Source organism: Triturus cristatus, chromosome 6 (assembly GCF_964204655.1).
Source record: "Triturus cristatus chromosome 6, aTriCri1.1, whole genome shotgun sequence".
Lineage (NCBI taxonomy): Eukaryota > Metazoa > Chordata > Amphibia > Caudata > Salamandridae > Triturus > Triturus cristatus.
The window spans coordinates 787721459-787747999 of record NC_140589.1 but is presented as its reverse complement, the minus strand read 5'-3'; the positions used below and the strand labels follow the sequence as shown (position 1 = coordinate 787747999).

The window sequence follows — 26541 nt, the reverse complement described above, 5'->3', positions numbered from 1 at the left end:
TGCGTACGTGGGGACTCCTTTTTGGACAACTCAGTCTCACAAAACACACACACAAACCTAACAAATAAAGTGCAGAAAGCCCTTTTTTCGCAGCCTGTTAAGAAGCAACGCAGGGCTTTCAGTTGCACCGTGAGCACAAAAATCATGGCCTGAGTAAACAACACACAAAATCCACTGCTACTAGACATCACAACTCTGCCACAGTTGTCGGTCTAAACGTAGTTGTGCCATTGTAACACATGCAAAGTGGTATCTGTGCTGTTGCAATTCGGTACGTGTGGTGCCCTGCGATATTTGGCAAGTGAGAGGGTGGCTTACTGGCTTGAACCAGTAATTGGACCAGGAATGTGACTTTAATGTAAACCACACAAAGTGCTAAAAGTGAGCAGCACGGCCTGGCAAGGTGTTCCGTCCTTTGATATATTGATGTGTACACAAGAAGACGTGAGATTTTGGTTAGGGAAAAAATGGTTGTATGCAAAACTGTCCATGCGCTAAAACAGTGGCACACCTTAAAAACCCTGAATCACCCGCACAAGCCATGTAGAAAAGTTTTGTTAACTAAAAATGTATTGCACGAAAATACTATTCAACCAGGGGGATCCGTCATCCGTTAATTTTCATTTTTAGTCATATCATCAATTCCAACGATTTTCTCAAAGCCGGCATTGTTGAAGGATTTAAATTCGAAGCAATATGGGGTGAGAATGTGAGCTAAAACCTGCACTTTTTGTCTTTTCATAGGGTGGGAGAAAGGGCTGTCAAGTCGGTCTGATGCGAAAAGCGAGTGTCAGTGTGTCTTTATGAGTGTTGTGTATTTGTGAGGTTCGTAGTGTGTGTATGTCTCTTCTTTTATGCATGCGTACGTTTCTGCATATTTGGGCGAAAGTATCATTTAATGGGTTGCTACGTTCACAAATGTAACAGTGGAAGCACGATTTGAGTAAAAGCTTAAAGTTCTAGGTTTGGCACTCCATGTTTGTTTTAAATTCCAGAACAGTGCCGCAAATGGGGTCTGCGAGGTTGCCCTTGCTGTGTATCCGCACACCCCCTACCCCCGTTCAACAATACTTTGACAGAGTGCCCGCTCAGAGCAGCGGGAGGCCCTTGACCACCGTGAAGTGAGTGACTATACCTATAAGGCTTATAGGTATAGTCACATAAGGTGCCCAGTAACCGTAACATTTGCAATGAGTCATCAACTGTCAAAACCAATGGAACAAGTAAATAAATGGATGGAGGCTGACAGGGGCTGTGCAGTGGCGGCCGATGACATTTCAAAGGGGTGAGGCATAAAATAATTGTCATACTGCTCCGTAGCGAGCGAGCGTAGTGAGCGAGCCCGAACAACCTAAGGGGGCTTTGGGGGGGTTCTCCCCCTGAGAAAAATTTGAAAAAAGAGTGGACAAATGGTGAATTTTCAAGCAAATTTGAGAAAGCAGGAAGGTTAATAAAGCAATTGTGAAAGTGCAGTTATTACATTAATAAAGAGATGTCATATAACATAGGTAGTTGCTTATTCAGTATAACCACAGAGCTTCATAACAGACTTTGAGATACAATGCATTTCTGAGTACCTCACAGATGTTTTTTATTTAACAAACAACTAAACAGGTTGCAAACTAGCAGCATTCAACATATTGTTCACTTTTTGTAGATAAAATCAGCACATCTGTCTTTAAGAGCAGCAAACTTTTCAATAACTTGAACGTTAAAGTCTGGGATACTTTTAACTAGGTCGCTCTCTATAGAGAGCATTGCTAAAGCATTCAGTCTTTCCTGAATCATTGTGTTCCTCAGGAATGTCTTAATTCTGTTTAAGGTGGAAAAACATCGTTCCGACTCTGCTGTTGTCATAGGAGTGGTAATGACAATTTTTAGTAAAGCCACTGTCTCTGTAAGTGACCTTTTCATATTAAGTTTCTGAATTAAAGCCAGCAAAGAAATGGCATCAGTGGCCTTCCGGTATACACTCATTCCATACAGTACAGTCAACTCACTTCACAGGTCCCCTTTGTTGAGCATAGGATACGCTTCCACAGCCTAATTCAAAGCTTGCTCAGGGAAGGATTGATCATATTTTGCAAAGTGTTCACTTTGCAATAATGTGACACTCGCCAAATGTTATGTGAAAGAAAAACGTTCTTGTGCATGCACAATTATAATGTCACAAATCTCCTTTGCAATTCGGACCAGACTGCTGATGTTTTTCCTGCGGTTTGAAAAAGTAGAATCCTCTGGCAGTTTGCTGTCTAAATTGTCAATCCCATCTCTCACTTTGTTTATGCTGGTGGCAAACATACTGGTATATTTTTGCACAGAGACCGTATCTATGGTTCGTGCTTGTAACTGCTCGTATAATATGTTGACAAAAAACATTATGTCATGAAATAAAAACAGAAATAACTGAAACTCTCTATCTTGTAGTGTTCTAGCAAAGCCCCGGGCTTCATTCTGACTTTTGTAATCAAAGGTTTCATTGGCTTCTATGGCGTCGAAACATTTCTCAAGGGCCTCCCTATGTTGATAGATTAGATTGGCTGTCTGTATGTTAAAGTTCCAACGAGGTGATGATCCCCTTGGAAGCCTTTTGTCCATAATCTCCTGAAGTGCTTCCGTTCTTTTTGGGGAACGTGAGAAGAATGCTGCCATGCCTCCTACATCCTGAAAGAAAATTTGTGTCTCGGAGATCTTTGATACTGCCTGTTGCATAATAAGATTAAGATGGTGCGCTTAACAGTGTACATAATGAGCATTAGGGTACACATCTCTAATTATTTTCTGTACTCCACCAAGGCTTCCACTCATTACGGATGCACCATCATAGCTTTGTGCGCTAATTTTTTTTCTTTGCTCTGGAAAAATGAAGTTCTGTTGACGCAGTTCAGCTGAAGTAATGGTTTCTACACTAGAGTCTCTTAAATGTGCGAAACCATAGAACCTCTCCACAACTTTACTGTCTTTGTCAAAGTACCAAAAGACTAATACGGACTGTGTTTGTGTGGCCACATCAGTGGTGTCATCAGCCTGAATAGCCACAAAGTCTGTGTTTTGCACCTCTTGGACAATATGGCTTCTCAGAATTCCTAGCATACACTCAAGGAGTTCATTTTGTATCATTTTAGAGGTGCCCTTAAAGACTGTAGCACTTGCTAAATGTGCTTCCATTCCCTTGTCTATGCTTGCTATTAAATCCACAAGGCCTCTGAATATTCCAGGATTTGACGAACTTTCAGATTCATCATGGCCTCGCAATGCCAGTTCGAAAGCACCACAGAAACTAATGCAATCAATTATTGTTGATAGAATGTGTCTATTCCTATCAACTGCTTCATTGTGTTTCTGTATTGTTTGGTGGTATAAATCGCTTATGTGGTGCTCAATCGTGTCTCCCAACATTCCCAGTCTGGTCAGGCATTCCATATGGCTTCTTGTGTGTGCATGCTTCTTTATTTTCTTTATTTTATCAGACAAATGCTTCAAGTCTATCACTCCTTGTTTTGTCCACCACTAAACAGCAAGCAAGGGAAGCAGAACAGAGAGTATTTTGACGCGCACCCTGTAAGCTTTTGTGTACCAGGTGTTTGAGAATGTACGTTTGTACATTTTTCCTCTGTCCTGGGTAACTTGTTTTAGTTTTAGGTCAGGCTGATCAGGTCCTAATTGCTTTATATGTAGTTTCTCTTCAAGTTTCCGTCCAAAGAATGGCCTTGCAATTAGCTGTTCTACTGTATTCATCATGCCGAAGCTGGCCTTACCAATATTAAAGAAACCTGTCAATAATCAAAGTACAGCGTATAAGGTTTGGTGCAATAATATCAAATTTCAGTATAAATACATATATCTTGTACATTATCGCACTATATCTCCAACAGCTCTCCTTTGCACAACATGACTGCTAAAAATACAGCCTTACTGCCTGCTGCCTCTGTGTGCCATACTGGTTGCTGAAGGCACTGAAACGGACACTGCTTGAAGTTGAGGGCCTTTAACAAGGCAAGGGACAGATAGTGCCTTAAACAACCGTTATTGGCCAAAGCACAGGGCTACGGCTATTAGTAAATTCCATCCACTGAGGCTACAATGTTCAAAATGGGCACCCACCCCAACCACCATGTAGAGTGACCACATACATAGCCCTAACTCCAATCTAAAGAAATATAGCATCTTTTCCCTTACCTTTAACGCTGGTGTTTGCTGGGTTGTAGCCTGGGTGAAAGAGCAGCAGAGGAGGTTGGGGCCTCTTGTTCTTCGCCCAAAAATTGCCCAAAAATTAGGTAGTGGTTGTCAACTTGTCACGCTTTACCAGGTGCTGAAAATAAAAATATAACAATTTATTTTTGAAACATTAAGATATCAAACAAAGACTGGGGGAAGAACATAACGCTCTAATTTTTACCTTGCAGTTTGCATGTAGCTCTTAGATGACCGTTAATAGCTCACTGTTGTATGTTAGGATTTTAACCTATAAAACTGCAAGTAACAAAAGGATCTCTCTGACAAAAGCAGTGACTCACTGACCTATTTACATGATGTGCATTTTGTGATCCGCATCAGGTACATGTTCTTTGCAGCAGGCACATTAACCTTCTGTGCTACCTTTCCATGAGTCAAAACGTCCACTAGACAAAACTCTGATCTCTCTCTAGGAAAAACATTAACCATCAGCGTTATCATGACATTTTTATTGTTTCTGAAAATTGCTACAGGCCAGGAAGGTGGTAGCGAGTGCTTTTAGAACCATAATATACTTGCAACTCCATTCAAATTACGCACTAGACAAGAGAGCAATATGCTGCCTAAATAAAAAGTACCAACATCCAAAGCAAAGTAAAGCATGTGAAATGTAAGCAGGAAGAACATGGTTACCAATCCACCCATCAATCAGTCATTGCAGTACCCCACGATTGGTGCACTTCCTCACCCGGGAAAACAATGCTGTTAAAAAAAAGACAAGGAAACAAAAGTACTGCTTCAGTGGCAAACTCTGTAAAGTAGCGTTAATATGTTTGGGTGTGAATAAAATCAATGTAGCCACTTTGCAAACACTCGGACTTGCTTTATTTCGTTTTTTATTTATTTTTCATCGTTTGGACCTTCTATTCCCAAAGAACACTGTGAAAACAAAAATGTTGACCTTCCCCTTACTACTACAAGGAGACTGAGTCGAGGCCAGTTGCTATATACCAGCGTCGTAGAAACAGCTCTCATTCATAAATGAGTCAGTCAGAGTGCTGTACGAGCAATGGCAGATGGCAGCGCACACCGCATCTAAGAGTGGGACAGGAGGAAGGGGTGTGTGTATGTGTCATCTATGTGTACACACAGTACTGCTGTAACAGAGGGTAAACAATTCCTATTAGAGGCAGAAGACGTTCAAATTGAACATAAAGTTTCAACCACAGAAACACTCGCCGGGAAATATGCATCCAAGAGGCCGGTGGAGGCGCAGTTTTTAGGCAGGCTAAGCTTTCTTAATTCTTTTACATGTGTTCCTTCCCTATCCCTTCTTTCTGTGTCCACTTCTAATCTGTTTCCTATTGCCACCTCTTTTTCATGCTTCGAACTGATGCTGCCTTTCCGTTCAGCAGGAGTGCTCTAAGGTTGGGTACTGGTTCTGGGTCTTGCCAAGGCTGCCCGGAGGGCCACGTAGGGGACCCTCCAACAGGGCGGCCACCTTAGTGCCACAGGAAGGCACACTAGTCAGCACACTAGAAGGCCGCTGCATATCTTGTGCATTTCCACCATCCTCGCCTTTTATTAAGGGCTCCCCCGGGTGTTGTGTAGAATTGGCTGTTTGCTGGTGTGGGGATGCCAGCCCAGCTTTTGTATTCGCAGGCAGTCTGACATGAGGTAGAATAGCACAAAGAAGGATATTAGGAACAATACAGATACTGAAAAGAAATCATGTGATGCCTACATATCCCCAGCGTAGGATGCTCCTTTGGGCGGCCAACGATAAATAATTCTTTATAACATGTTCACCATTGGGTCAATCGGGGATAGATTGTTGGTCAACTTGTGGGGTTGTCCAAAACCCAGAGCTTGGCTTGTGTTGGATGTCCGTACATAGGTGTGTAGCGAAGAAAATCCCGAATGAGAGACCCAAAAATGTATTCGTAATCTCAGTAGCCAGGGCCCCAAGTAATCAGGGGGGCTGCGTTGCCAGAGCTGGTTCAGAAGCCAGGAGGGAGATGTCTCAGCTGGCGCTGCGTGCGAGCCTAAAGAGGTGGCAGGCAGGTCCACAGATGTTTTGGGAATTTCCTTTGAGGGCCAGTGACAGTCTTGCATTGTTGGGGCCTAAATCTCAGCAAACACTCTTACATCTATCACACTGCAGTTTCGGGTGGTTTGGGACCAAAATCTCTGCAAACTAAATTTAAATGCAATCATAACTGCAGCTCCTGCAGGTTGTGCTCGATTAGAGTGGTTCCTGCCACATTGACCCACTTGCAGATGTTTACTCGGAGGTTACTAAAGGCACACTCCAGTCACAATGTGAGCTGTTGGGTTGGGGAGGCTCTACAAACTCAGACCCTGCTCTATAGTAGCTGACAACGTGCAACTGGTTTCCCCGTGTATGGTTTGCGAGCATCGCACTTTCCGGGAACTATCATGGATCATGGCCACCTATCATACTTTACGGCATTGAACCTTCTGCCGTCTTTTGGCACAATTAGGTTTATTCATTGATGCACAGCGAGAAACCCAGGAGCACATTGTTGTAAGGTCTGTCTCCTAAGAGTTCTTTAGTAACGGGTAGGACAGTCAATTATGGATCCGTAATGACATTAATTGAATGTTGGCATGTTGCCCACTGCCAACCTAGCAGCTTTGCACATGTACACATGAGGGTCTTTACTTTGTGCCAATTCATTTTATTGGGGAGGCAGCCGAACCTCGCACTACAGGTGCCAACAACAGTGGTATGGCAGCTCCTCACAGCCAAGTCACTGGTACTATGCAATGCCACGCCTCATGGCCTATTCCCATGGACCTGCTGCTAATCCGTCATCTCCAGACAAGTTGCAGTGAAATGCAATAGTCATAGAGGTTGCAGCTCAAACAGGCAACAGCCTATATATAACGACAGGATGGAAGGCCTATGGCGAGGTGCACTGGTAATATTTTGTTCCCTTATACAGTATTTATTTAATGGTTAAACAGGTACTAAGGTGAGGCTACCTTTGGCAGTGTTTCCAGGCCTGAACGTACGTAGGGATGAGGTATTAGTGTCCCAAGTTGCGCAACATGATATACTTTTGATAGGAAGTTTGTGAAAAGCTCAATTTGGTATAATAGTGCCAGGTTACCGGGTACGACTTGTACAAGAAACAAACATGAGTGGTTACTCAATTCTGTTGGTTAGAGGGGATGTTGACAAGAGCAGAACTCAAACTAATTAGCCTTGAACACATTATGGCAACGATTTAAGCGACGTGTATAAAAGCTGTAAATATGGTGCTAAAAGGATGGCATGCCAAGGGAGATATCTTCCATATTTCACTGTGTCCCCTCAATCCAACAGGCCTAAAGTAAACAAGAGATGCCTGATTGACTTGTTAGACTTGTTATTAGTTTTATTAAACACACCAGGTATTATGAAGTAATGACATTTGTACTTATATCATAGGTACTTCCAGGACACATGTTTTTCTATACACACACCTCTAGACAGGACTACCCCCCCCCGAGCAAAAGAAAGTAAAGCACTATATGGGTGGCATGCTTTGCAGACGGTGGCTAGCTCGCACATGTGGGTGTTCCGCTGAGTTTGGGGGCAGGTTTGCATGCTTCATCTTGTCATCATGTAAGGGGACCACACACATCAGGCAGAGGTGCCCAGTGGAAGCATGAGGGGGACTGCACAGAACATGACACTGCACAGGTTAGATGCCGGTGAACTTTGGCTGCACTACCGCACAGGGCAAAGTAAACCTGGACTGATTCACAGGCAGGGTGTGGTGGTGGTGGTCCCTACCTCTTTTCACAGGTTCACTCCCTGTTGGGTCTATCTAACGATCATCTCAATGGGCTTTAAATTGATAGCCTCTCTTGCCTCGGCCATACTGTGAGTAGGTTAGCCATGGACTTTAAGAAGGTGATGCAATGGCCCTCTAAGGCTATAGTACAGCGTCTAATTTACCGGTGATATTGGTACCATCATTAGCACCAGCAGCGGCTCACATGGGTAGCAGTATGGCTTCCTGCTATTTCGCCCGGGATTGGGGTTGGCAATGTCATCAGATCTGCAGCCAGAAACGGGATTGGCAAAGACATACCTGTGAGGGTATAACGCGCACTCAGCGTAGAGCTAGCTGAGTTTCACATACCCTGGTATACCGTCAGTGATAAACGTGAGGTTATGGGCTACACACGAATAGGCACTTTCTGTCAGCGGGGGCGTGAGTGTGCCAGTCCCAAGAGGGTGCACGGTGCCTGGTTAGGGCTGATAGGGATCGGAGGGAGCACTAATACGGACAAGCACCAGAGCACATTTTGCAGTTAGAGTTAAGGTTATATTGATTAATTGATGGCATGTTACCAGTTGCTTCAGTTAAGCGAATTTTCCTTGGGAGTAGTCAGCGAACATTCGGACTGCAATGTTGGTGGTTAGCCAGTTGTCAGGCCATTTAGATGGGTTTTTAGCTCAGGCATGTCCAAGTATGGGTTAAGGTGCCTGAAGTCTGCCCTGGGATACATGTTCTCAGGCATGTGGAGCGGCAGAACTGAAAGAGGCTTGGGTTCGACCTACCTCTGGTTTCAGGTTCAGATCCTGGTAGGTCCACTTAGTATCTCGTCCTTCTGAGGTCGATGAAACGAGTACCATTGGGTAGAGTAAAAATGACATGGGCAAATTCTCCCGCCCGTTAGCCTTGGCTGGCAGCAATGCAGGCTGTGGAAGTTGTCATCCAACGAGTGTGCTATGGGCTAAATTTTGGGGAATTCCCCTGGGTTAAGCACAAATAGGCTACTAAGTAGTGAAGGACACTTGGCATTTCCAGTACTCAAGAAAGGGCAGGTATCTATACATTTGGTTCCCCTCCAGTCCACACTGCCTGTCTGCTCCCTGGTATACTAACAGAAGTTTGGGAGGGCAAGGCGTCACTTGGGGTGGTGACTGGCAGAATGTGATGGACATACTCCGACAAGTGCTATACACAAATAACTGGGTGAGAGGAATGAAGGCAGGCTTGTTAACTTTTACTTCCACCCGCATTGGCACATCTTGTCAGGAGTAATATTGTCAAAGCTATCGCTCTTCAGCCAGGCAAGGTTAACAGTGAACCAACACCATACCAGTTGTTTTAGGTCATCCTGGGCGCATATACATGAAGGTCTGGGCGAGGCAGGTACCACGGATTCTGGGTCCCCCCTTCGAGTTGCAAACTCAGCAGGACATGCTTACAACTGGGGCGATGGGAAACCCAAGGCGTTTAAGGGGACATCCAGGTGGAAGCCACCCTGGGAGGGGTGGTGAAGTGTGCAGGCACTGGAACAGCTTCTGTAGAAGCAGCGGCCCGGGCAGTGGGGGGGGGGGGGGTCTCCCTCCCCGCTCATCACCGGGGTCTGACAGCTGGGAGGCAATGAGTTGAGTTTCCAGGATAGGAGGGTCCTGCTGCCAGAATTGAATTCCCCCTGGTGTAAGTTTGCTGGGGGGCGTTTGGTTTTATCAGTCTTAAGTCCACAGGGAGTTGAGAAAGGATGGGGGCACCTGTCTAGAAGTGGCATGCTGGCCTCCTGTCCAGTATAGGCTTGGACTGGTTTTGGCTGGTCCTGGGAGAGGCCCGGGAATCAGCAGGATGTAGGTAAGATGCCTACCATGGTGGGGGCCCTGGTTGTGACGGTGGCCACCCCCAGAGCTGTGGAGGAGTTACAGGGCGATCCAGAGTCTGCAAGGTACAGAAGGGTACTACATGCAGCAGCACATTAAGGGTGCTAAGCCAAGGATACCCAGGGATGTCTTAGCTTGTCCCCTGGAAGTACGACGGCGCCCCGTTAGTCCTACGGACGGTTGTGGGCCTGAGCAACCGGGGGCGGCCTGGAACGCTCCGCCTCCCCCTCCTGTGGGGTGTGAGTAAGTGCGTGGACTGGCGGTCCACTGATGGGAGGGGTGGCCCCTCCCAAAACTGGTAACCACCGATTGCCGCAGCCACGGTGTAATTTGGCTCATCAGGCGGGCAGGCGGCATAGGGGCTGGCCTGCCCTCAGATCGCCCATAAGATAACCCACCATGTTGGCATATTTGTTATGCAAATAAACCTGCAGCAATTTTCTCCACTAACAAGGTGTCGTGTGGTTTATTTATGTATGTTGCTGTATGAGAACTGAGTGTTGCCGATATTGGCACTATGCCAAGGCTGCCTGGGGGGCCACGTAGGGGACCCTCCAACAGGGCGGCCGCCTTAGTGCCACAGGAAGGCACACTAGTCAGCACACTAGTGCCCCGGTCTAGTGACCAGGGGGTCAGTGGGCCGCATCACTTGCGGCCGTGGGGGGAGGTCAAGGGTACAAATACCTTCCCCCGCCCACAGTGCAGCCTCTTGTCTGCTGCCCGTCTCGCTGTTTCCCGCCCTACCGCTTACCCTGTAGACGGCCAGAGAGTGGTAATGGGAGGGGAAGAATCTAACTTATTGTTTTGTGTTGCAGGAGGAGTTACAGGGTGATCCAGAGTCTGCAACGTACAGAAGGGTACTAGATGCAGCAGCACATTAAGGGTGCTAAGCCAAGGAAACCCAGGGATGTCTTAGCTTGTCCCCTGGAAGTACGACGGCACCCCGTTAGTCCTACGGACAGTTGTGGGCCTGAACAACCGGGGAGGCCTGGAACGCTCCTCCCCCCCGCCTGTGGGGCGTCAGTAAGTGCGTGGACTAGCTGTCCACTGTTAGGAGAAGTGGCCCCTCCCAAAACTGGTAACCACCGATTGGCGACAGCCACGGTGTAATTTGGCTCATCAGGTGGGCAGGCGGCATAGGGGCTGGCCTGCCCTCAGATCGCCCGTAAGATAACCAACCATGTTGGCATATTTGTTATGCAAATAAACCTGCAGCAATTTTCTCCACTAACAAGGTGTTGTGTGGTTTATTTATGTATGTTGCTGTATGAGAACTGAGTGTTGCCGATATTGGCACTATGATGTCTTGTTGGTCAGATCAGAGGACTTATTACCAAATGAATCAAGGTTCATGATGTTGAGGCTCACTGAATACGTGCCCAGCTCTCCGGCCCGGGCGCTCTCCTTATTGGAGACCTCATTCCATGATGCAGCGCCTAACAGAGAAGCTTTAAGTCATAGACATAGTACCCCCAGGGGTACCCTGCTGTCCCCCCTCCCCCATAATAGGTTACCCAAATGGCACACACAAGACAGTTGGTGTTGGGTAACAAAATGCTGCAGGTTTATTACATAATTCCAGAATATGTAATGGGTGGGTTATCTTACGGGCGATCCAAGGGCAGGCAACCAACTGGGTCGCCTGCCCGCCTGATGAGCCGGGCAGCGCGGGAGCGATGCCCGCCGTTGCTGCCCTCCAGGTGATTCTTTCTATGATCACGTGCCGTTGGTAATTCTACTCACGCCCCCCCTATCGGGGCGGAGCGTCGCATAGCAAGCCCCCGGTTGTTCAGGCCCACAACCGCCCGCAGGACTAGCGGGGCGCCGACACGGCTTCCGGGACCTCCCATGAGGCTCCTCGTTTTGGCTCAGGCACCACCTCTGGTGCCGCGCAGAGGTACCCTTTGTACCGGCCTGCTTCCAGATCGCCCTGTAACTCCGCCTGCAACAAAAAAGGAAAACATTACAACGCTCAGAAAAACCCCCCCACCCAACGCCTACGCCGGGTAAGCGGTAGGGAGGGAAAAGGCGAGGTGGGCGACAAAGAGGTCGCCAGGAAGGGTGGGGGAAGGCTAAATAGCCTCCCCCTCACACCAGGGCCAGGAAGTGACACGCATTGCGCGTCTCTTCCGGCCAAGCCCGAGGAGGGGGGCTCCGGTCTGCGTCCCCGCTCCCCCGTGGGAGGGGGTGGGGAGGGGTGACCGGTGCCCCGGGGCCACTAAGGCACCGACCGCCTATTGGCCCCCTGCGGGGGCCGCAGTCAACGGCATAGTACCCCCAGGGGCACCCCGCTGTCCCCCCTCCCCCATAATAGGTTACCCAAATGACACACACAAGACAGTTGGTGTTGGGTAACAAAATACTGCAGGTTTATTACATAATTCCAGAATATGTAATGGGTGGGTTATCTTACGGGCGATCCAAGGGCAGGCAACCAACTGGGTCGCCTGCCCGCCTGATGAGCCGGGCAGCGCGGGAGCGATGCCCGCCGTTGCTGCCCTCCAGGTGATTCTTTCTATGATCACATGCCGTTGGTAATTCTACTCACGCCCCCCCTATCGGGGCGGAGCGTCGCATAGCAAGCCCCCGGTTGTTCAGGCCCACAACCGCCCGCAGGACTAGCGGGGCGCCGACACGGCTTCCGGGACCTCCCATGAGGCTCCTCGTTTTGGCTCAGGCACCACCTCTGGTGCCACGCAGAGGTACTCTTTGTACCGGCCTGCTTCCAGATCGCCCTGTAACTCCGCCACAGCCCTGGAGGCGGCTGACCGTCACAGCCAGGGCCCCCCACCAACCCGCTATAGTCTTACCTACCACCTCTCCTATCTAGGGCTTCCTGCAACTAGCTGGAAGGGAACCATCCTAGCAGAAAGAAGAGTTTGAATTTCTGCCACTTCATGACAGTGTGACAGCGCTAGCGGGACTTAAACCCTGTGAGATCCCTTATATCCACAGGCCCAAGACTTACCAGTGAGCTATAGCTCCTGGTGTTGTAGATGGCCCCATCTAAGCCCCCAAGGCCCGAGACGCTATCCTAATCGGATAGGGTCTGCTGAAATAAAGGAACCGTTGGGCCTGGGGAGATGTGCCAAGAACTATTCGCCCCCCATGCGGGCAGGTTACCCTCTTCACAATTCTGGGCCTGCCCTCTTAGGCTATGAAGGCGAGAAGGGTTTTACTTAACCTTTGGCCAGCCCCCTCTGATTGCTAAACCTGGAGCACAGGAGTGCTCCTAGCTGCCAGCGCGTGACCATGGGCAAGGGGCGACTCCTGCCCCTGCCCACCATCCCCTATTCCTTATGGGAATTAAGCCCCTACAGATCCCTCAGTGATGTAACCCCCTAGGTATACCAGCTACGGGAATCTGTCTGGCTTAAACATTGCACGCTGTCAGTAAAGTTCAAGCATTGAGGATTGACTAAGTCCTACTACGCCCCTCCCATCATGCTCCTCAGAAGGAGGGTGGCGGGGGGTGCCCCCCACCACAAACCCAGAGCATCCCCAGCGGTGCCAAATTCCTGCTCCGTTGAAGTGGAGATTTAGTGCACCCTGGGCGTGACAGATGTACTATTGACATACTGTCCCCTTGCGATTGCCCCGCTGACACCCCAGTTACTGGGACAGCAGCACCCTATGTTTGCTGGCAGCGCCCCTAGCGCGGTAACGTGTCCGTAAACCCGGATCCCAGTCTCCCGCAGCAGCGGTACGTGACCAGTGAATCCGGTGGGGGATACCCCCAACCGCAATGGTCCTCTAAACATTAAGAAAGGCCCTATTTTACCTGGGCCTATCTCCAAATGATGGTGGTTTCACCCAGCTGTAAGGCCCGAGACCCGCCTAAGGAGCCTATTTACTTGTTTTGCTACTTGGCCCCTTTATGGGTAGGCCTCAGAATTAGGGCAACGCGCGTGCTCCCAGGGCACGGTGCTCCCAGAAAGCAGATGTCTGATACCCACACGCTGATACTTTATCTGTTGCTAACTGCCCTACGGCTGGAAGCTTCCCAGGAACCGTAAACTTCGTGGTCCCACCTAAAATGATCCCATCGACTGGGGGGAACCCAGTGGTGGCAAGACCTGCATGGTACTCCATCCCCGCGTAGCTAACGCTTATTTGTGACGCCGGAGCAGGAGATGCCCCCTAGTCTCAAGTTCTACCCCTAAAGGGTAACCTCGGGGGCGGACAAGTCTGTGGGAACCAACCGGAAACTTTGGTGCAAATACCGGCCCTATTCTGAATGTTGCGAATGCTGCATGGTCAATAATGCCCTGACGCCATGAGGCTCTACGTGGTGTTTACCAAACTTTTTGAACGACCGCACCCTTGCTATATAACAACTAAACCACCCACAAGCCGCCCTGGCTAAAGCGCGGGTGGAAGGTCTTCACTGAAGCAACCCGAAATCTGTCTTTGGTTGCAGGGGAATGCCCCCCGAAGTACACCTGGACCTATTCCTATATGGTTCCTTCAGCTACTTCTCCTGCAGGCCTAACTCTTGGTTATGGTGCCCAGCTCAGTGTGCTGCAGGCTAATCAGCTTAACAATGAACTATCGGTGGATTTGAGACATAGGTACACTCCAAAACACCGAAATAACCACGGGTTAAAATCCGCTCGCGAGCGGCGCACCCACAACCACTTGGTCAATCACGCCGGTAACCTTGTGCCGTGCTTTTGGCCCTAGTGAGGCGCTATGTGGTGACCACTTATTCTTTTGCCACTAAGTCAGTGCGTCCCCGTATTCAATGCGATTGGGGCACTGAGCTACACCCATATCTACACCCATCTAGTGGCTCAATCCAGACTTCCTTTAGCATTGGATAATAACTACCATTCTATGCAGCGCCTAACAGAGAAGCTTTAAGTCATAGACAAAGTAGGCGCTGTTGTGCTGAGTGTACGCCATTCTACCCCCAATGACTGCTTGTGAAGGAAGACTACTGCAAAATATCTTGAAACAAAATTTGTGAATGGAGGCCACGTCTTGTTCTGTCTGTTTTATGTCTTGGTCTAGGGTCAGGCTTTTGTGGTGTGTGCCTGCCCTGTTTGTACGTATCTGCTGTGGGGGGCTGCATGGTGGTGGTGAGCACAAAGAATAACGCAATGGCCGAACGTTAAAGATCAGAATCTGAGGGAGGAGCGGCATGGGAGGTCATTGGGTTATCCAGAGATGAACGGTCCGACCGGCCTGGTCCCTGGAATATATAACATCATAGATATTGGCAATATCTTCTGGTTGAGTTCATATGGAGTGCTTTAATTGAGCACCAGTTACAATACGTCTAGCAGGAGCTCGCTGCCTACTTTCAAATTTGAGCTGGGGATCGGGGTTTGAGTCTCGGGGTCGACTCAACAACATCATGTGATTCTGGGCAAATCACTTATCTCCCCGTGCCTAACAACAAAAAATGAATCTTTCCTTGTGTAATGTAACTTACATTACTTACACACCGAACCCCGAACCCCTGCTCCAAAGTAGGCAGCGAGCTCCTGCTAGCCTGTGACTCCCCCATCACTGCCTGATTCCTGCTGAGAAGTGCCAGGGCTCTCTGTCGCACTCGCACAGTGCCTTCTTCCTTCTGAGAGGAGCGCTTCCGGAGTCGTACCCGTACTCTAACAGCAGCCACGGAGTTCAGCTAACTGCTGACACTGCACTACTTTGTCTCCGAGCGCCTGTTGATGCTGAAGACTGCTGAACTCATTACAGTGCTCTCACGAGCTCTGTTCTTCCAGACCATGGGACAGACACACACACACGCCCGTGTCAGTACTACCAGTACTGCACATTTTGAGGAGTTCGCAAAATGCATGGCAGGCGGCGGCCTAGGCCTAAACTAAGAAGCCTTGACTACTGAGTACAAAATCTGTACGTGAAACAGGGGCAGCTCCTGCCATCCAGGGGGGCAGACATTTTAGCCAGTACAGTACTGGCTAAAATGGCCGCCCCCCGGATGGCAGGAGCTGCCGAGCTGCCCCCTTTTTCACGTACAGATGTTGTACTCAGTAGACAAGGCTTCTTAATAGATTCAAATTTGTGGAATAGGCCTGCCATGCATTTTGTGAACTCCCCAAAATGTTTTCTAGGTTTAGCGTGAGGTGAGGCCTAACAGTTTGAAAGTGCGTGACTTGCCAGAGAACACTCTCTCTCTCTCATTAATCCCTCTTTGCTTCATTAATTCATTTTTTTCCCCCACAAAGCATTACGGACGGACCAAAATATAAATTAGAGTCATCGCAGTGCAGCGGGAGGCACAGCCTTCTCTTTTGGCAGACCCTCGACGATGATCATCATGATCTTACACATTATAAATGATTTGAATTGACACACAGTGCAAATAAAATACATGCATTGCACACTTGACTTACATGACGTCAATCTGGTGAGTGACCCGAGCACCAGCCAGGAGGACGACGAGCAGTACAGTAGTAGACACTTGGGCACAGGCAGGCACTGAAGAACACGAGGTGTGTCATGTTGTGTGGCGCGTCTTCATGAAGGAAATGGCCAATCACTGTCTGCGTGGCTTCATATAAACCACAGTGATTGGCCATACGTTTCCACCAAGTGCCACCCTCGCGCGGCACCCAATGCCTGTATTATGCCTCTCATACTGCGCAGTGAAGGTGGCTCTCAGCCAATCCTACAGCGACAGGATTGACTTGAGCAGGGAGACTCCCCGCCCATTAGGAGACCGGGGCTGCGGCATGAAGCAACCCTTGCTCCCCTAAGGGGAAAGCTAGTGCGCATGTTCGTGCTGGTCGCAAAAACGACCAGCCCAAAACCGACCATGTGCACTACTATTGCTGCTGCGCTGCGCTTAGTGCGCTGTGTCAGTCTCAGCCAAACCCTGCTGAGTGCTGCCGCAGCCCCACACCCCCTACAGCTGCCTGATTGTTTCGGGCATGGCCCGTTGACCAGCCTTATCGTCAGTGTCTACTCGTTCGTTAACTAGTAGATTTGTAATGCGATGCAAATGGGGCCATGTGGCATAGTGGGGCAATGCCCCAGAGCCCCAATGAACGTGGCGAGTCCGTGAATGACTGCCCACCACTGGATTGAGTCTACCACATAAGGTCTCCCTGCCATAGTGCCCATCACACGGGACACCGAGGAGCCGTAATCGTTTACCCCGCCGATGTCCTCCTTTACATGGCATATGTTTTCACCCTTGACCTGAAGGTTTCCACAACCAGGATATCCGGATACCTTTGGAGACCGTTGACGCCCCTCCCGACCACACGCCTTTGCGGATTCGTGCCCTTCCAGCACTGCAATTATTCACAACCCGGTCCTGAAGATGATCCTGATTGATAGGATCGAAACGTCTTCAACCCCTCAGCGCAACTGCTGGCGCACTTCCTTCTGTGGTTCTACTCAAATTGCTCTCAATCGTTTATATCCAACATTGTAAACCATTGCGTAGAGCCTCAACTTTCACTGTATATAATTACTCACATTTGCACCATGCGCCGTTTTCTCTGACTTCACAATTGTCACTTGCGTCGCCACCTTTGTGTCACGTACACATTTCGAGCACCAAGCCCAATTCGGGTTGTTTACGCATTTTATTTGCCTACAGTGCTGCTACAACTGTTTCTTTCTAATTTTGAATTTTCGTTCACAATTATATGATGCCATTTGCACATTTCAAAATCATTCCAGAGTCTCCCTTCTTCTTTTCACGTAATGTTTTACACATACATGTCTAATTGTCCTTTAGAGTGATTCTAGTTGAGATATTGTTATTTTGTTTCCAGCGACCCAATGGACGCACCATCACTGGGGCTGTGCCTGTGAACGATCCTATCCTCCACCCCAACCCCGTCATTTCTCTGCTTGATAGGCCTCAGCTGGCCTCGCATGGCACATTGGCCAATGGCCACACTAAACATGCACATTGCTCACTTGGGTGGATACTCGATATGCCCCTCAGGGAAGCAAGCAGAAGCACGACACTGGCAATCACTTCAACACCTTGTCTGGGGTACTAGTAAGCGCTATATAAATGAATGCAATGACAATTAATTTCACTATAAATGGAATTGCAATTCTAAGTGTGTCAGTGCAGCAGCCATAGTAAGGAAATACATGTACACAAGTGGAAAAAGCACTGTCTTGGACGTAGTACAAAGTCATTAAATAAAAAGTGCACCAGTCAACTCTCACGCACACATCGCATCTGCAGAGCTGTAAAAACTGTATCTGTTCGTGAAATTCCAGTAAACCCACATTTCCAGCATGTGCACTTTCAGTGTGATGCATGTGGTTCAACTTCAACATCACACACCTCCACACATTGAGGGCCTAATGATGAGTTTTGGAGGTATTGTTTCGCAGCAGAGCACACACACAGCCCACAGTATCACATATCCTTTCCTGATGCCTACTGACAGTAATACTGCTCTAAACTGCGCATCACTGCATGGCAGGTTCAATGATTCCTTAACTCCCGGGTTTTTCAAAAGCCGGAGGCGTTTGTTTCTTTCACTCAATCCACGGTCATCCAGATCCTGTGTGGGCTGCAGGTGGGTGCACTTAGCCGGGTCTGGTGGCTCAGTGGACTAATGCATTCACTGCAGGGGGCTGTGTTTGACCTCATGTTCACAGGTTCAAATCCCGGAGGGTCCACTCAGCCTTTCATCCATCTGAGGTCGATAAAATAAGTACCATTGAGTTGGGTAACAATAAACATCTGTTATTCAGCGCCAAGAGATCTATGGGTGAAAGTGTGCTTTACAAATACACATGTTATGTTATGTTACTTAGAAACCTGTATGCCTTGAAACACATCAGTGAGGAGGCAATTAGTCGACAATGGCATCACTACGCTTCACTAGCAGCAGTGTTCACTTCACGACTTTAGAAATTGTATACAAAATGTATTGAGCTGGCTTCTTGCATGTCGTTTGTATGCAAGGGCATACCTTGCAAACAATTTTCACGCATGTTCAGGTAAGTTTGCATATTATGATAATGTATGGGGGGGGCGTGGCGTAGCAGCCGACGGGCATTGACGCGTGAGCGAAGAGCGCCGCATCCCGCCCGGCTAAGATCCTGTACAAAGTGGTGCCCCCGGCGTTCCGGAGCTTCTGGAGGGCTCCCCCCACCTGCCCTGTGCTGTTGGGGCAGACCGCTGGCCGGGTTCGCGGGGCCAGAGACGGGAGCCGCGACTGCGACCGAGGTGGAGGCGGGTGGCTGCCGGCCATCTTGGGCGGCCTGTGAGACGACGAGCGGCCGCGGCCCACAGTACGTTGGTGGCCGGCCGGAAGTGCGGGGGGCCCCGGCAGGCGCAACAGGAAGTGCCGATCGCCTGCGGGTGGAGGACGGAGTGCAGCGGTGGACGCCCACGGCGGGAGGCTCGCAGCTGCAGGTCACGAACTGGCGCTGCCGCTGGGGATCACCCCCGAGGTGGAACGGCGTGCCAGAGAGAGGAGCCGGGCCTGCGGCGCCGGTGAGGCTGCCAAGAGCGGAGGGGGAGGACGGCGGATCCTGTGCGGCTGGAAGGCGGGCGAGGCCACAGGAGTAGCGACTGGCCCAGCGAGCGACATTGAAGCGCAGAGCTCTCTGACCCGGGGCTGTGGGCCTCAGACCCGGCGGAGGACGCGGCCGCTGGTGTGCGGTGGGGGCTTGGAGTATCGTGGTGCCCCGAGGAGGTCAGCAGTGACACCCCGGTGGGGGACTTGACCGGCAGCGGAGCGGCGAGGGTCCCCGCAGCAGACGCAGGGCACGCGGGGCCTGGGTGCTGCCAGCTGTCTCGTGAACGAGGCCTCGTGCCGGCCTGCAGGTACCGGGTGCGGGATCATGGGCAAGCCGCGTCCCAAGTTGGGAGGAGCCCCGGCGGACTCCGCAGGGGACACTGTCGGGGGCCGAGAGGTCGGACTGAGTGCGGAAGCGGCGGTGGGCCTCCAGCAGCGGCAGCTGGACCAAATCCTCCTGGCCATAGCGGACACGAAGTCGGCGTTGCGGGCGGACATTGCCCAGGTGTCCACGGATCTGGGGCTGCTTCGGGCGGATCACCGGAAGCTCGTGGATAGGGTCGAAACTGCGGAGGACAGGTTGGACTCGCTGGCCCCGGCCCAGAAGGCGACGGATACCCAGACGGCGGACCTCCTGCGGAGGGTAGTGGTCCTGGAAAAGAGGGCCGAGGACGCTGAAGGGCGTAACTGCCGCAACAACATCCGAGTGGTGGGTCTGCCAGAGAAAATTGAAGGGGGTGACATGTTGGCCTTCCTGGAGACCTGGCTGCAGGAGGTGGTGGTGCCGGAGGGGCACACGCGGTTCTACACCTTGGAGAGGGCGCATAGGGTGCCTGCTCGGCCCCCGGACCCGGGCCGTCCGCCCCGGCCGGTGGTGGCCCGCCTGCTGCACTACAGAGACCGAGACATCATTTTACAGAGGGCTCGGTCGCAGGGCCCATTCCAGGTGCAGAATGTCCCGGTTTCCATTTTCCCGGATTACCCCATGGAGGTCCAGCGCAGACGCTCCTCCTTTCAGGCTGTGAAGAAGGCACTGCGGGACGAGGGGCTGCAGTACTCCTTGTTGTTCCCGGCACGCCTCCGAGTGGTGCTGGATGGAGCGACGTCGTTCTTCACTGACCCCGCGGCGGCCTGGAGCTGGCTGGAGGCGACCAGAACCCGGGCGGCGGCGCACTCGGATGGAGGGAGGCCGATGGGGGCACTGGCCAAGCCCCGCCGTAGCAGACGCAACAGGGCACGACAGGCGGGGGTCCGGTCGCCTGGTGCCTCCCAGACGGTGCTGGAGCGGCGGGCTACCCTGCAGGCGGTCTCGGAGATCTCCGGGGCGGTGGCCTCCCAGCTCAGCGAAGCATCGGGCTCCCGGAGGAGCACTGAGGACTCCCATTCTGATGGTGCTGCGGAGGAGTTACCTGATGTTACCCCTGGGACTGCTGATGAGTTGCTGGACGCTTGAAGGTTTGGAGTGCTACCGGACGTCGGCTGGGAGGGCACAGATAGTGGGGAGCTGCGAGACAATGAGAGAGAGGTATGGCGGGGTCCTGCGGGGTTGAAGGGCAACCGGCTCTGGGAGGGCGCTTTGTGGCTGGTCGTGAGGGGCGTGAAGAAGGGGGGGTGGGGGGGCCTGAACGGAGTGGAGCGCCGGGGAACGACTGGCTGTGTCTGGGCAAGGATGCTTTGATAAGGACTGTTGTCAAGCCCGTCTGGCGGTGAGCCACCACCTCAACCTCACGGACGAAGTGAGACTCTGGTGGCTACCAGAGGGTTTGGTTGCTGTTGGGGGTAGTATTTGGATGGGTACCTACAGTTTAGCGCCTGTTCTGGGGAGGGGAGGGAGCTCGGGGAGTTGGGTAGTTATACGGTTGTTGGGGTTTGTCAGTGTGCCTCGGGGGTCCCGTCGTGGGTGGTTGGTTCGACGATGGGATGGGGAACCCCCCTGAACTGCGATTTATGACTTGGAATGTGAGAGGGCTCACCTCAATGGTGAAGCGGCATAAAGTCCATGCGTATTTAGTGCGGAGAGGGGTACAGGTAGCATTCCTTCAGGAAACCCATTTGGACAAAGAAGAGGGGAAGGCGCTGCGTAGACGCTGGAGGGGCCAACTGTATTACACGACATTCTCGAAGTTTGCCCAGGGTGCTCTGATCTGGGTGAGGGCGGGTGTCCCTTTTCAGCAACTCAGGACGTTAGTGGATCCGGAGGGCAGGTTTGTGGCGGTGCAGGGGCGACTGGATGGAAGGGATATAGCTTTGTGTAGTGTGTATGCCCCCAATGTTGATCAGGCCGCTTTCTTTTCCAGACTGTCGGGTCAACTGGCAGAATATTTGACGGGGCGGTGGTATTGGGGGGGGATTTCAATTCAGTGTTGGATGTAGAGTTGGACAGGTCTCATCCGCCCCTCGCACAGTCGGCGGTTTGCCGGGTGGCCAAAAGCAGGCGGGTCTGGCAAGATACTTGGGGCTTGGTGGACACGTGGCGTACGCATCACCCGCATGACAGGGACTACTCCTTCTATTCGTCTCCCCATGAGCTGCACGTCAGATTAGATGGCATATTGTGCTCACCGGACGTTCAACCCTTGATGCGGCATAGTGAATATTTAGCCAGGACCATATCGGACCATAACCAATGCTTAGGGATGCTACGATGGTCTAGACAGCGGCAGGCGATCCCTACGTGGCGCCTTAACCCCTTGCTGCTTGAGGACCCGGTGTTCCAGGCGGAGATTAGGGATTGTATAACGCAGTATTTCGGGCAGAATACAGGGACGGCGACGACCCGAGTGACGGAATGGGATGCGTTTAAGGCGGTAGTCCGGGGAGTTTGCATATCCTCCACCACCGGGGTGCGGAGGGCCTTGTTAAAAGAGGTGGACGGAGCGGAGACGCGGCTGCGGGAAGCGGAGCGGGCGTTTCAAGACGGGGACAGCGAGGTGGCCGGGGTTGTGGAAGCGCGAGAACGAGTGGCAGTCTCCCTGGAACAGCTTCGTTGTCACGATCATAGAACTTATCTGGTCCGAGCACATGCGGAAAGGGATAAGGTGGGTTCCCTTCTGGCATGGTTGGCGAACCCGGCGGCGCGCGGTGACCCTATACTCCTACTGGTAGAGGAGGGGGGGGTCCCGGTTTATTCCCAGGTGGGGATTAATATGCGGTTCGCCAGCTATTATGCTGGCTTATATGATAGTACAATGGCGCAGGAACCCGAGGGCCTTGTTGATTTTCTGTTGGCAGCCCGCCGGCCTCGACTGGACTCGGACGCTGGAAAGGGCCTTGGGGGCACGATTTCACTGAGCGAAATCCGAGTGGCAATTAGGCATATGGCTCGTCGCAAGACCCCGGGGGCGGACGGCTTGCCTGTCGAGTTTTATGCAGCCTACCCGGAGCTGTTGGCGCAGCAGCTGCAGGCCCTGTATAGCGAGGCATGGGAGTTGGGACGGTTGCCCGCCTCTGCTCGGGAGGCGATCGTGATACCCTTGCTGAAACCCGGTGGCGAGGCGGGTGCACGCACAGCATACCGCCCGCTTTCTATGCTGACGGTGGACTACAAGATCCTGAGTAGAATCTTGGCGTCACGTCTATTGACCCACATGACCGCCTTGATTCACCCGGATCAGGCGGGCTTCATTCCTCGGCGCAGCACAGCCACCTCCATTCGACGGTTGCTGCGAGTGATGGAGCTGGACCGGGACGACTACCCGGAGGCCTGCACACTGTCGGTCGACCTAGAGAAGGCCTTCGATAGTGTGGAGTGGCCGTATTTGTATCGAGTGTTGCGGGCGTTCGGCTTGGGGGAGGACTTTGTCCGTTGGACCACCCTGTTTTATAGCGGGGCCACGGCCCGGGTGAAGACGGGGACTACTGTCTCGGCTTCCTACCATGTGCGGAGGGGGACGAGGCAGGGCTGTTCCCTCTCCCCTCTGTTGTTTGCGCTGGCTGTTGAACCGCTGGCCGCTCACGCCCGACAGGGGGGTGCTTACTCCGGGGTCTCCCTGAGGGGGGACGCCCACTACATCTCCCTCTATGCAGACGACCTGCTGTTGTTTTTGACGCTGTTGAAGGAGTTCGGCCGCATGTCCGGCCTGAAGGTCAATTGGGGTAAGACGTGTCTGTTCCCATTGTCGCGGGGCGGCGGGACACCACGGGCGGTGGGAGATATCCGATGGGAGAGCAGCTGCTTGCGCTATCTGGGGGTTAACATTTATCATACCCAGGCAGATTTGTTGGAGGGGAATGTCGGCAGGGCGCTCAGGGGACTACGGGGTAGTATGGGATTTTGGAGTACACTCCCGCTCTCGTGTGCCGGGAGGGTGGCGTTGCTGAAAATGGTGGCGCTGCCACGCTTGCTTTATTTTTTCCGCACACTTTCTATATGGATCCCGGCGTCATATTTTGCGCGCTTGCGGGCTCTTTCGACGGGGTTCATTTGGGGGTCGGGACGGCGACGGGTGGCGCTGGCCACGTTGCGGAGGCCACGAGCGGAGGAGGGCCTGGCAGCCCCCGACTTTGAATGGTACTATCTGGCGGCGCAGCTCCAATGGCTCACACAGGCGGTGGCCCGGGAGTATCGAGGCCCTGAGGGCCCACGGGACAGGTTAATCCCACGGCATGTGCTGGCCTTTATTGTTCTCCAGCAGCGACTGGATCTGACCCAGCTGACCCTGGAGGAACGCACCCTGCGGCAGTGCTGGAATAGGTGCCAGAGGCGAGCAGCTATAGTCCGCCCGTACGCTCCGGAAATCCCCCTTGGGATGTGTACAGCGCTCCCGCATGGGGGAGATTGGTCGGGGCTAGCGATTTGGGAGGAGCTGGGAATACAGATGGTAGGGGACCTTTACCGGGACGGTGCGTTATTGTCTTTCCAGGAATTGCTGGACGCCTATGGGCTCCCGCAGGGGGATTTTCTGCTCCATGCGGCGTTGGTGGCAAGCATTCAGAAGCATTGGAACATGGGGCTGTCGGAACCCCCGACCGCGGCGGGTTGCCAGTATGTCGTAATGGCGGCAGGGACGGCCAAAGCCATCACGTGCTTATACCGCAGATTATCGACGGAGGGTTTGCAACCTCTGACCGCCCTGCGAGAAAAGTGGGAAAGGGACCTCGGGAAAACGATACCGGAAACCACATGGTCTACGCTAGTGCGGAGGGCCTGGAAGGGGACTCGGAATGCACGATTACAGCTCGTTCAGTTTTTCACATTACATAGAGCGTATATGACGCCGGCCAAGATCCTGCAATACTTTGGCGGCGCGCAGTCTCCATGCCCTCGATGTGGGGGAGAGGAGGCGGACTTTCGCCACATGTTTTGGGCCTGTCCACAATTAGGCGATTATTGGGCTGAGGTAGTGGATTGCCTGAATCAGGTGACAGACCGCACTCTCACTCCGGAGATGGGGACGTGCTTGTTGCTATGGTTTCCCCACACCCGCCGCACGAAGATCACTAGCAGGTTCTATGATCTGGGGCTGATATTAGCTAAGAGAGAATTGACCCTGCACTGGAAATCCAGGGGGGGGCCTAGCTATGTGCGGTGGAGGGCAGCGCTAGTGAGATGGGCGGGGGCGCAGGGTACACTCCGGGTGCAGATGGCTCTGAGGGGTGACGACGAGAAAGCATTAGCGACGGCAAGGGCATGGGAAGCGTTAGTAGTGGAGCTCCAGGGGCTGATGTCTGAGGTAGAGGAAGAGGAAGAAGGGAGCGCATCGGATCGGCAAGAGGCGAGGGGACCTGGGGATTGAGCTGGGAAGGGGAGGAGGGCGGCCCCCCAGACAACTACCAGAGGCCTAGATACGACGGACGATTTGCTTACGTAGAGAGGAGGTGAGCAACTGCCATTGAACTCCAGGATCGGGGGGGCACATCAAGGGTGCAATGGGGGACAGGGGCGCACTGACATAGGGGTGGGAGGGGGGGGACGAGTTGGGATTGGGAGGGGGGCTGCTCTTACGGCACGTGGGAACCCGTGATGTAATGAACAGTTGTTGTTGATTTGGAAACTAATAAAAAAATGTTTCAACAAAAAAAAAATTATGATAATGTATGGCAAATGGGGATTTGGCAAGGGAGTACCTATATCCTCATTTTCATTTTTGGACGCATCCCATTTTCCTTTAAGGAAAACGGGGTGCATTTAAAAAGAAAAAGATTGCTTTATTTCAAATAAATGGGCATTAGAATAAAGAATAAATGACACCCACAATAGCATATTTTTGGGCATCTGTTGCCTGAATCGATTCCGAAGCAGATTTCTTACATTCCAATTCCAAGAGTCGCTAAGATCTCGACTCATACCTTAACAAGTAAGACAATGTGTATGGTACAATGGGTTGAAACGTCTGCACAACTTGACACTGAAGTCACAGAATGAATCTGTTTTATGTATGATCCGAGGCCTATGGTTATTTACGATTAACAGTCTATGTGTTTGGTTGACACAACTAAATTTTGTTATATTTGCTTTTCAGCATCTGGTAAAGCCTCAAGGCAAAGAAGAAGAGGTAGCAACCTCCTTTGCTGCACCTGCACCTCTACAACAGTCAACAACCCCAGCGTTTAAGGTAAGGAAACTGCTGCTATATTTTACATTCTAGTAGTTAAGGGCTATGTAAGTTGTCTACATGGTGGGTGGCGTCTACATGCACCAAACCTCATACGTTGTACTTTGATTATTGACAGGTAACTTTAACATTGGTAACACCATGAATACAGTAGAGCAACTACTTGCAAAGCCGTTCATTGGTCTGTCTCAGAGCGCCTGTTGCTGCTGAAGACTGTTGAACTCAGTACGTTTTCTAAGCCAGCCATCCAGGCAAATACCGAGCTGTGCCACCGTGGCTTCTGCTGGTACATGTTACTGTAACTACGCTGCTCAGTTTTGAGAAGTACCAGACACTTTAAAAAAAACAGGCAGATGAATAAATAAAACGCAGTACTGGGCCAGTACTGCGTTTTATTTATTCATATGACTGTTTTTTCAAAAGTGTCATTACAGTGCTCTCACAAGCTCTCTTCTTCCAGACCATGGGACAGACACACACGCCAGTGTCAGTACTACCAGTACTGCACATTTTGAGGAGGTCGCAAAATGCATGGCAGGCGGCGGCCTAGGCCTAAACTAAGAAGCCTTGACTACTGAGTACAAAATCTGTACGTGAAACAGGGGCAGCTCCTGCCATCCGGGGGGCAGACATTTTAGCCAGTACAGTACTGGCTAAAATGGCCGCCCCCCGGATG

At 51.4% G+C, this 26541-nt stretch overlaps 1 protein-coding gene across 1 annotated transcript in view; it reads left to right on the top strand.

Moving 5' to 3' along the window:
• LOC146817879 (interferon-induced, double-stranded RNA-activated protein kinase-like) overlaps window positions 1–26541 on the top strand; it is a 512572-nt gene that overhangs the window by 221788 nt on the left and 264243 nt on the right. Inside the window, exon 6 of the mRNA XM_085611365.1 lies at window positions 25773–25865. Within this exon, the coding sequence (XP_085467491.1) occupies window positions 25773–25865 (93 nt within the window). The remainder of the gene's footprint in view (window positions 1–25772; window positions 25866–26541) is intronic.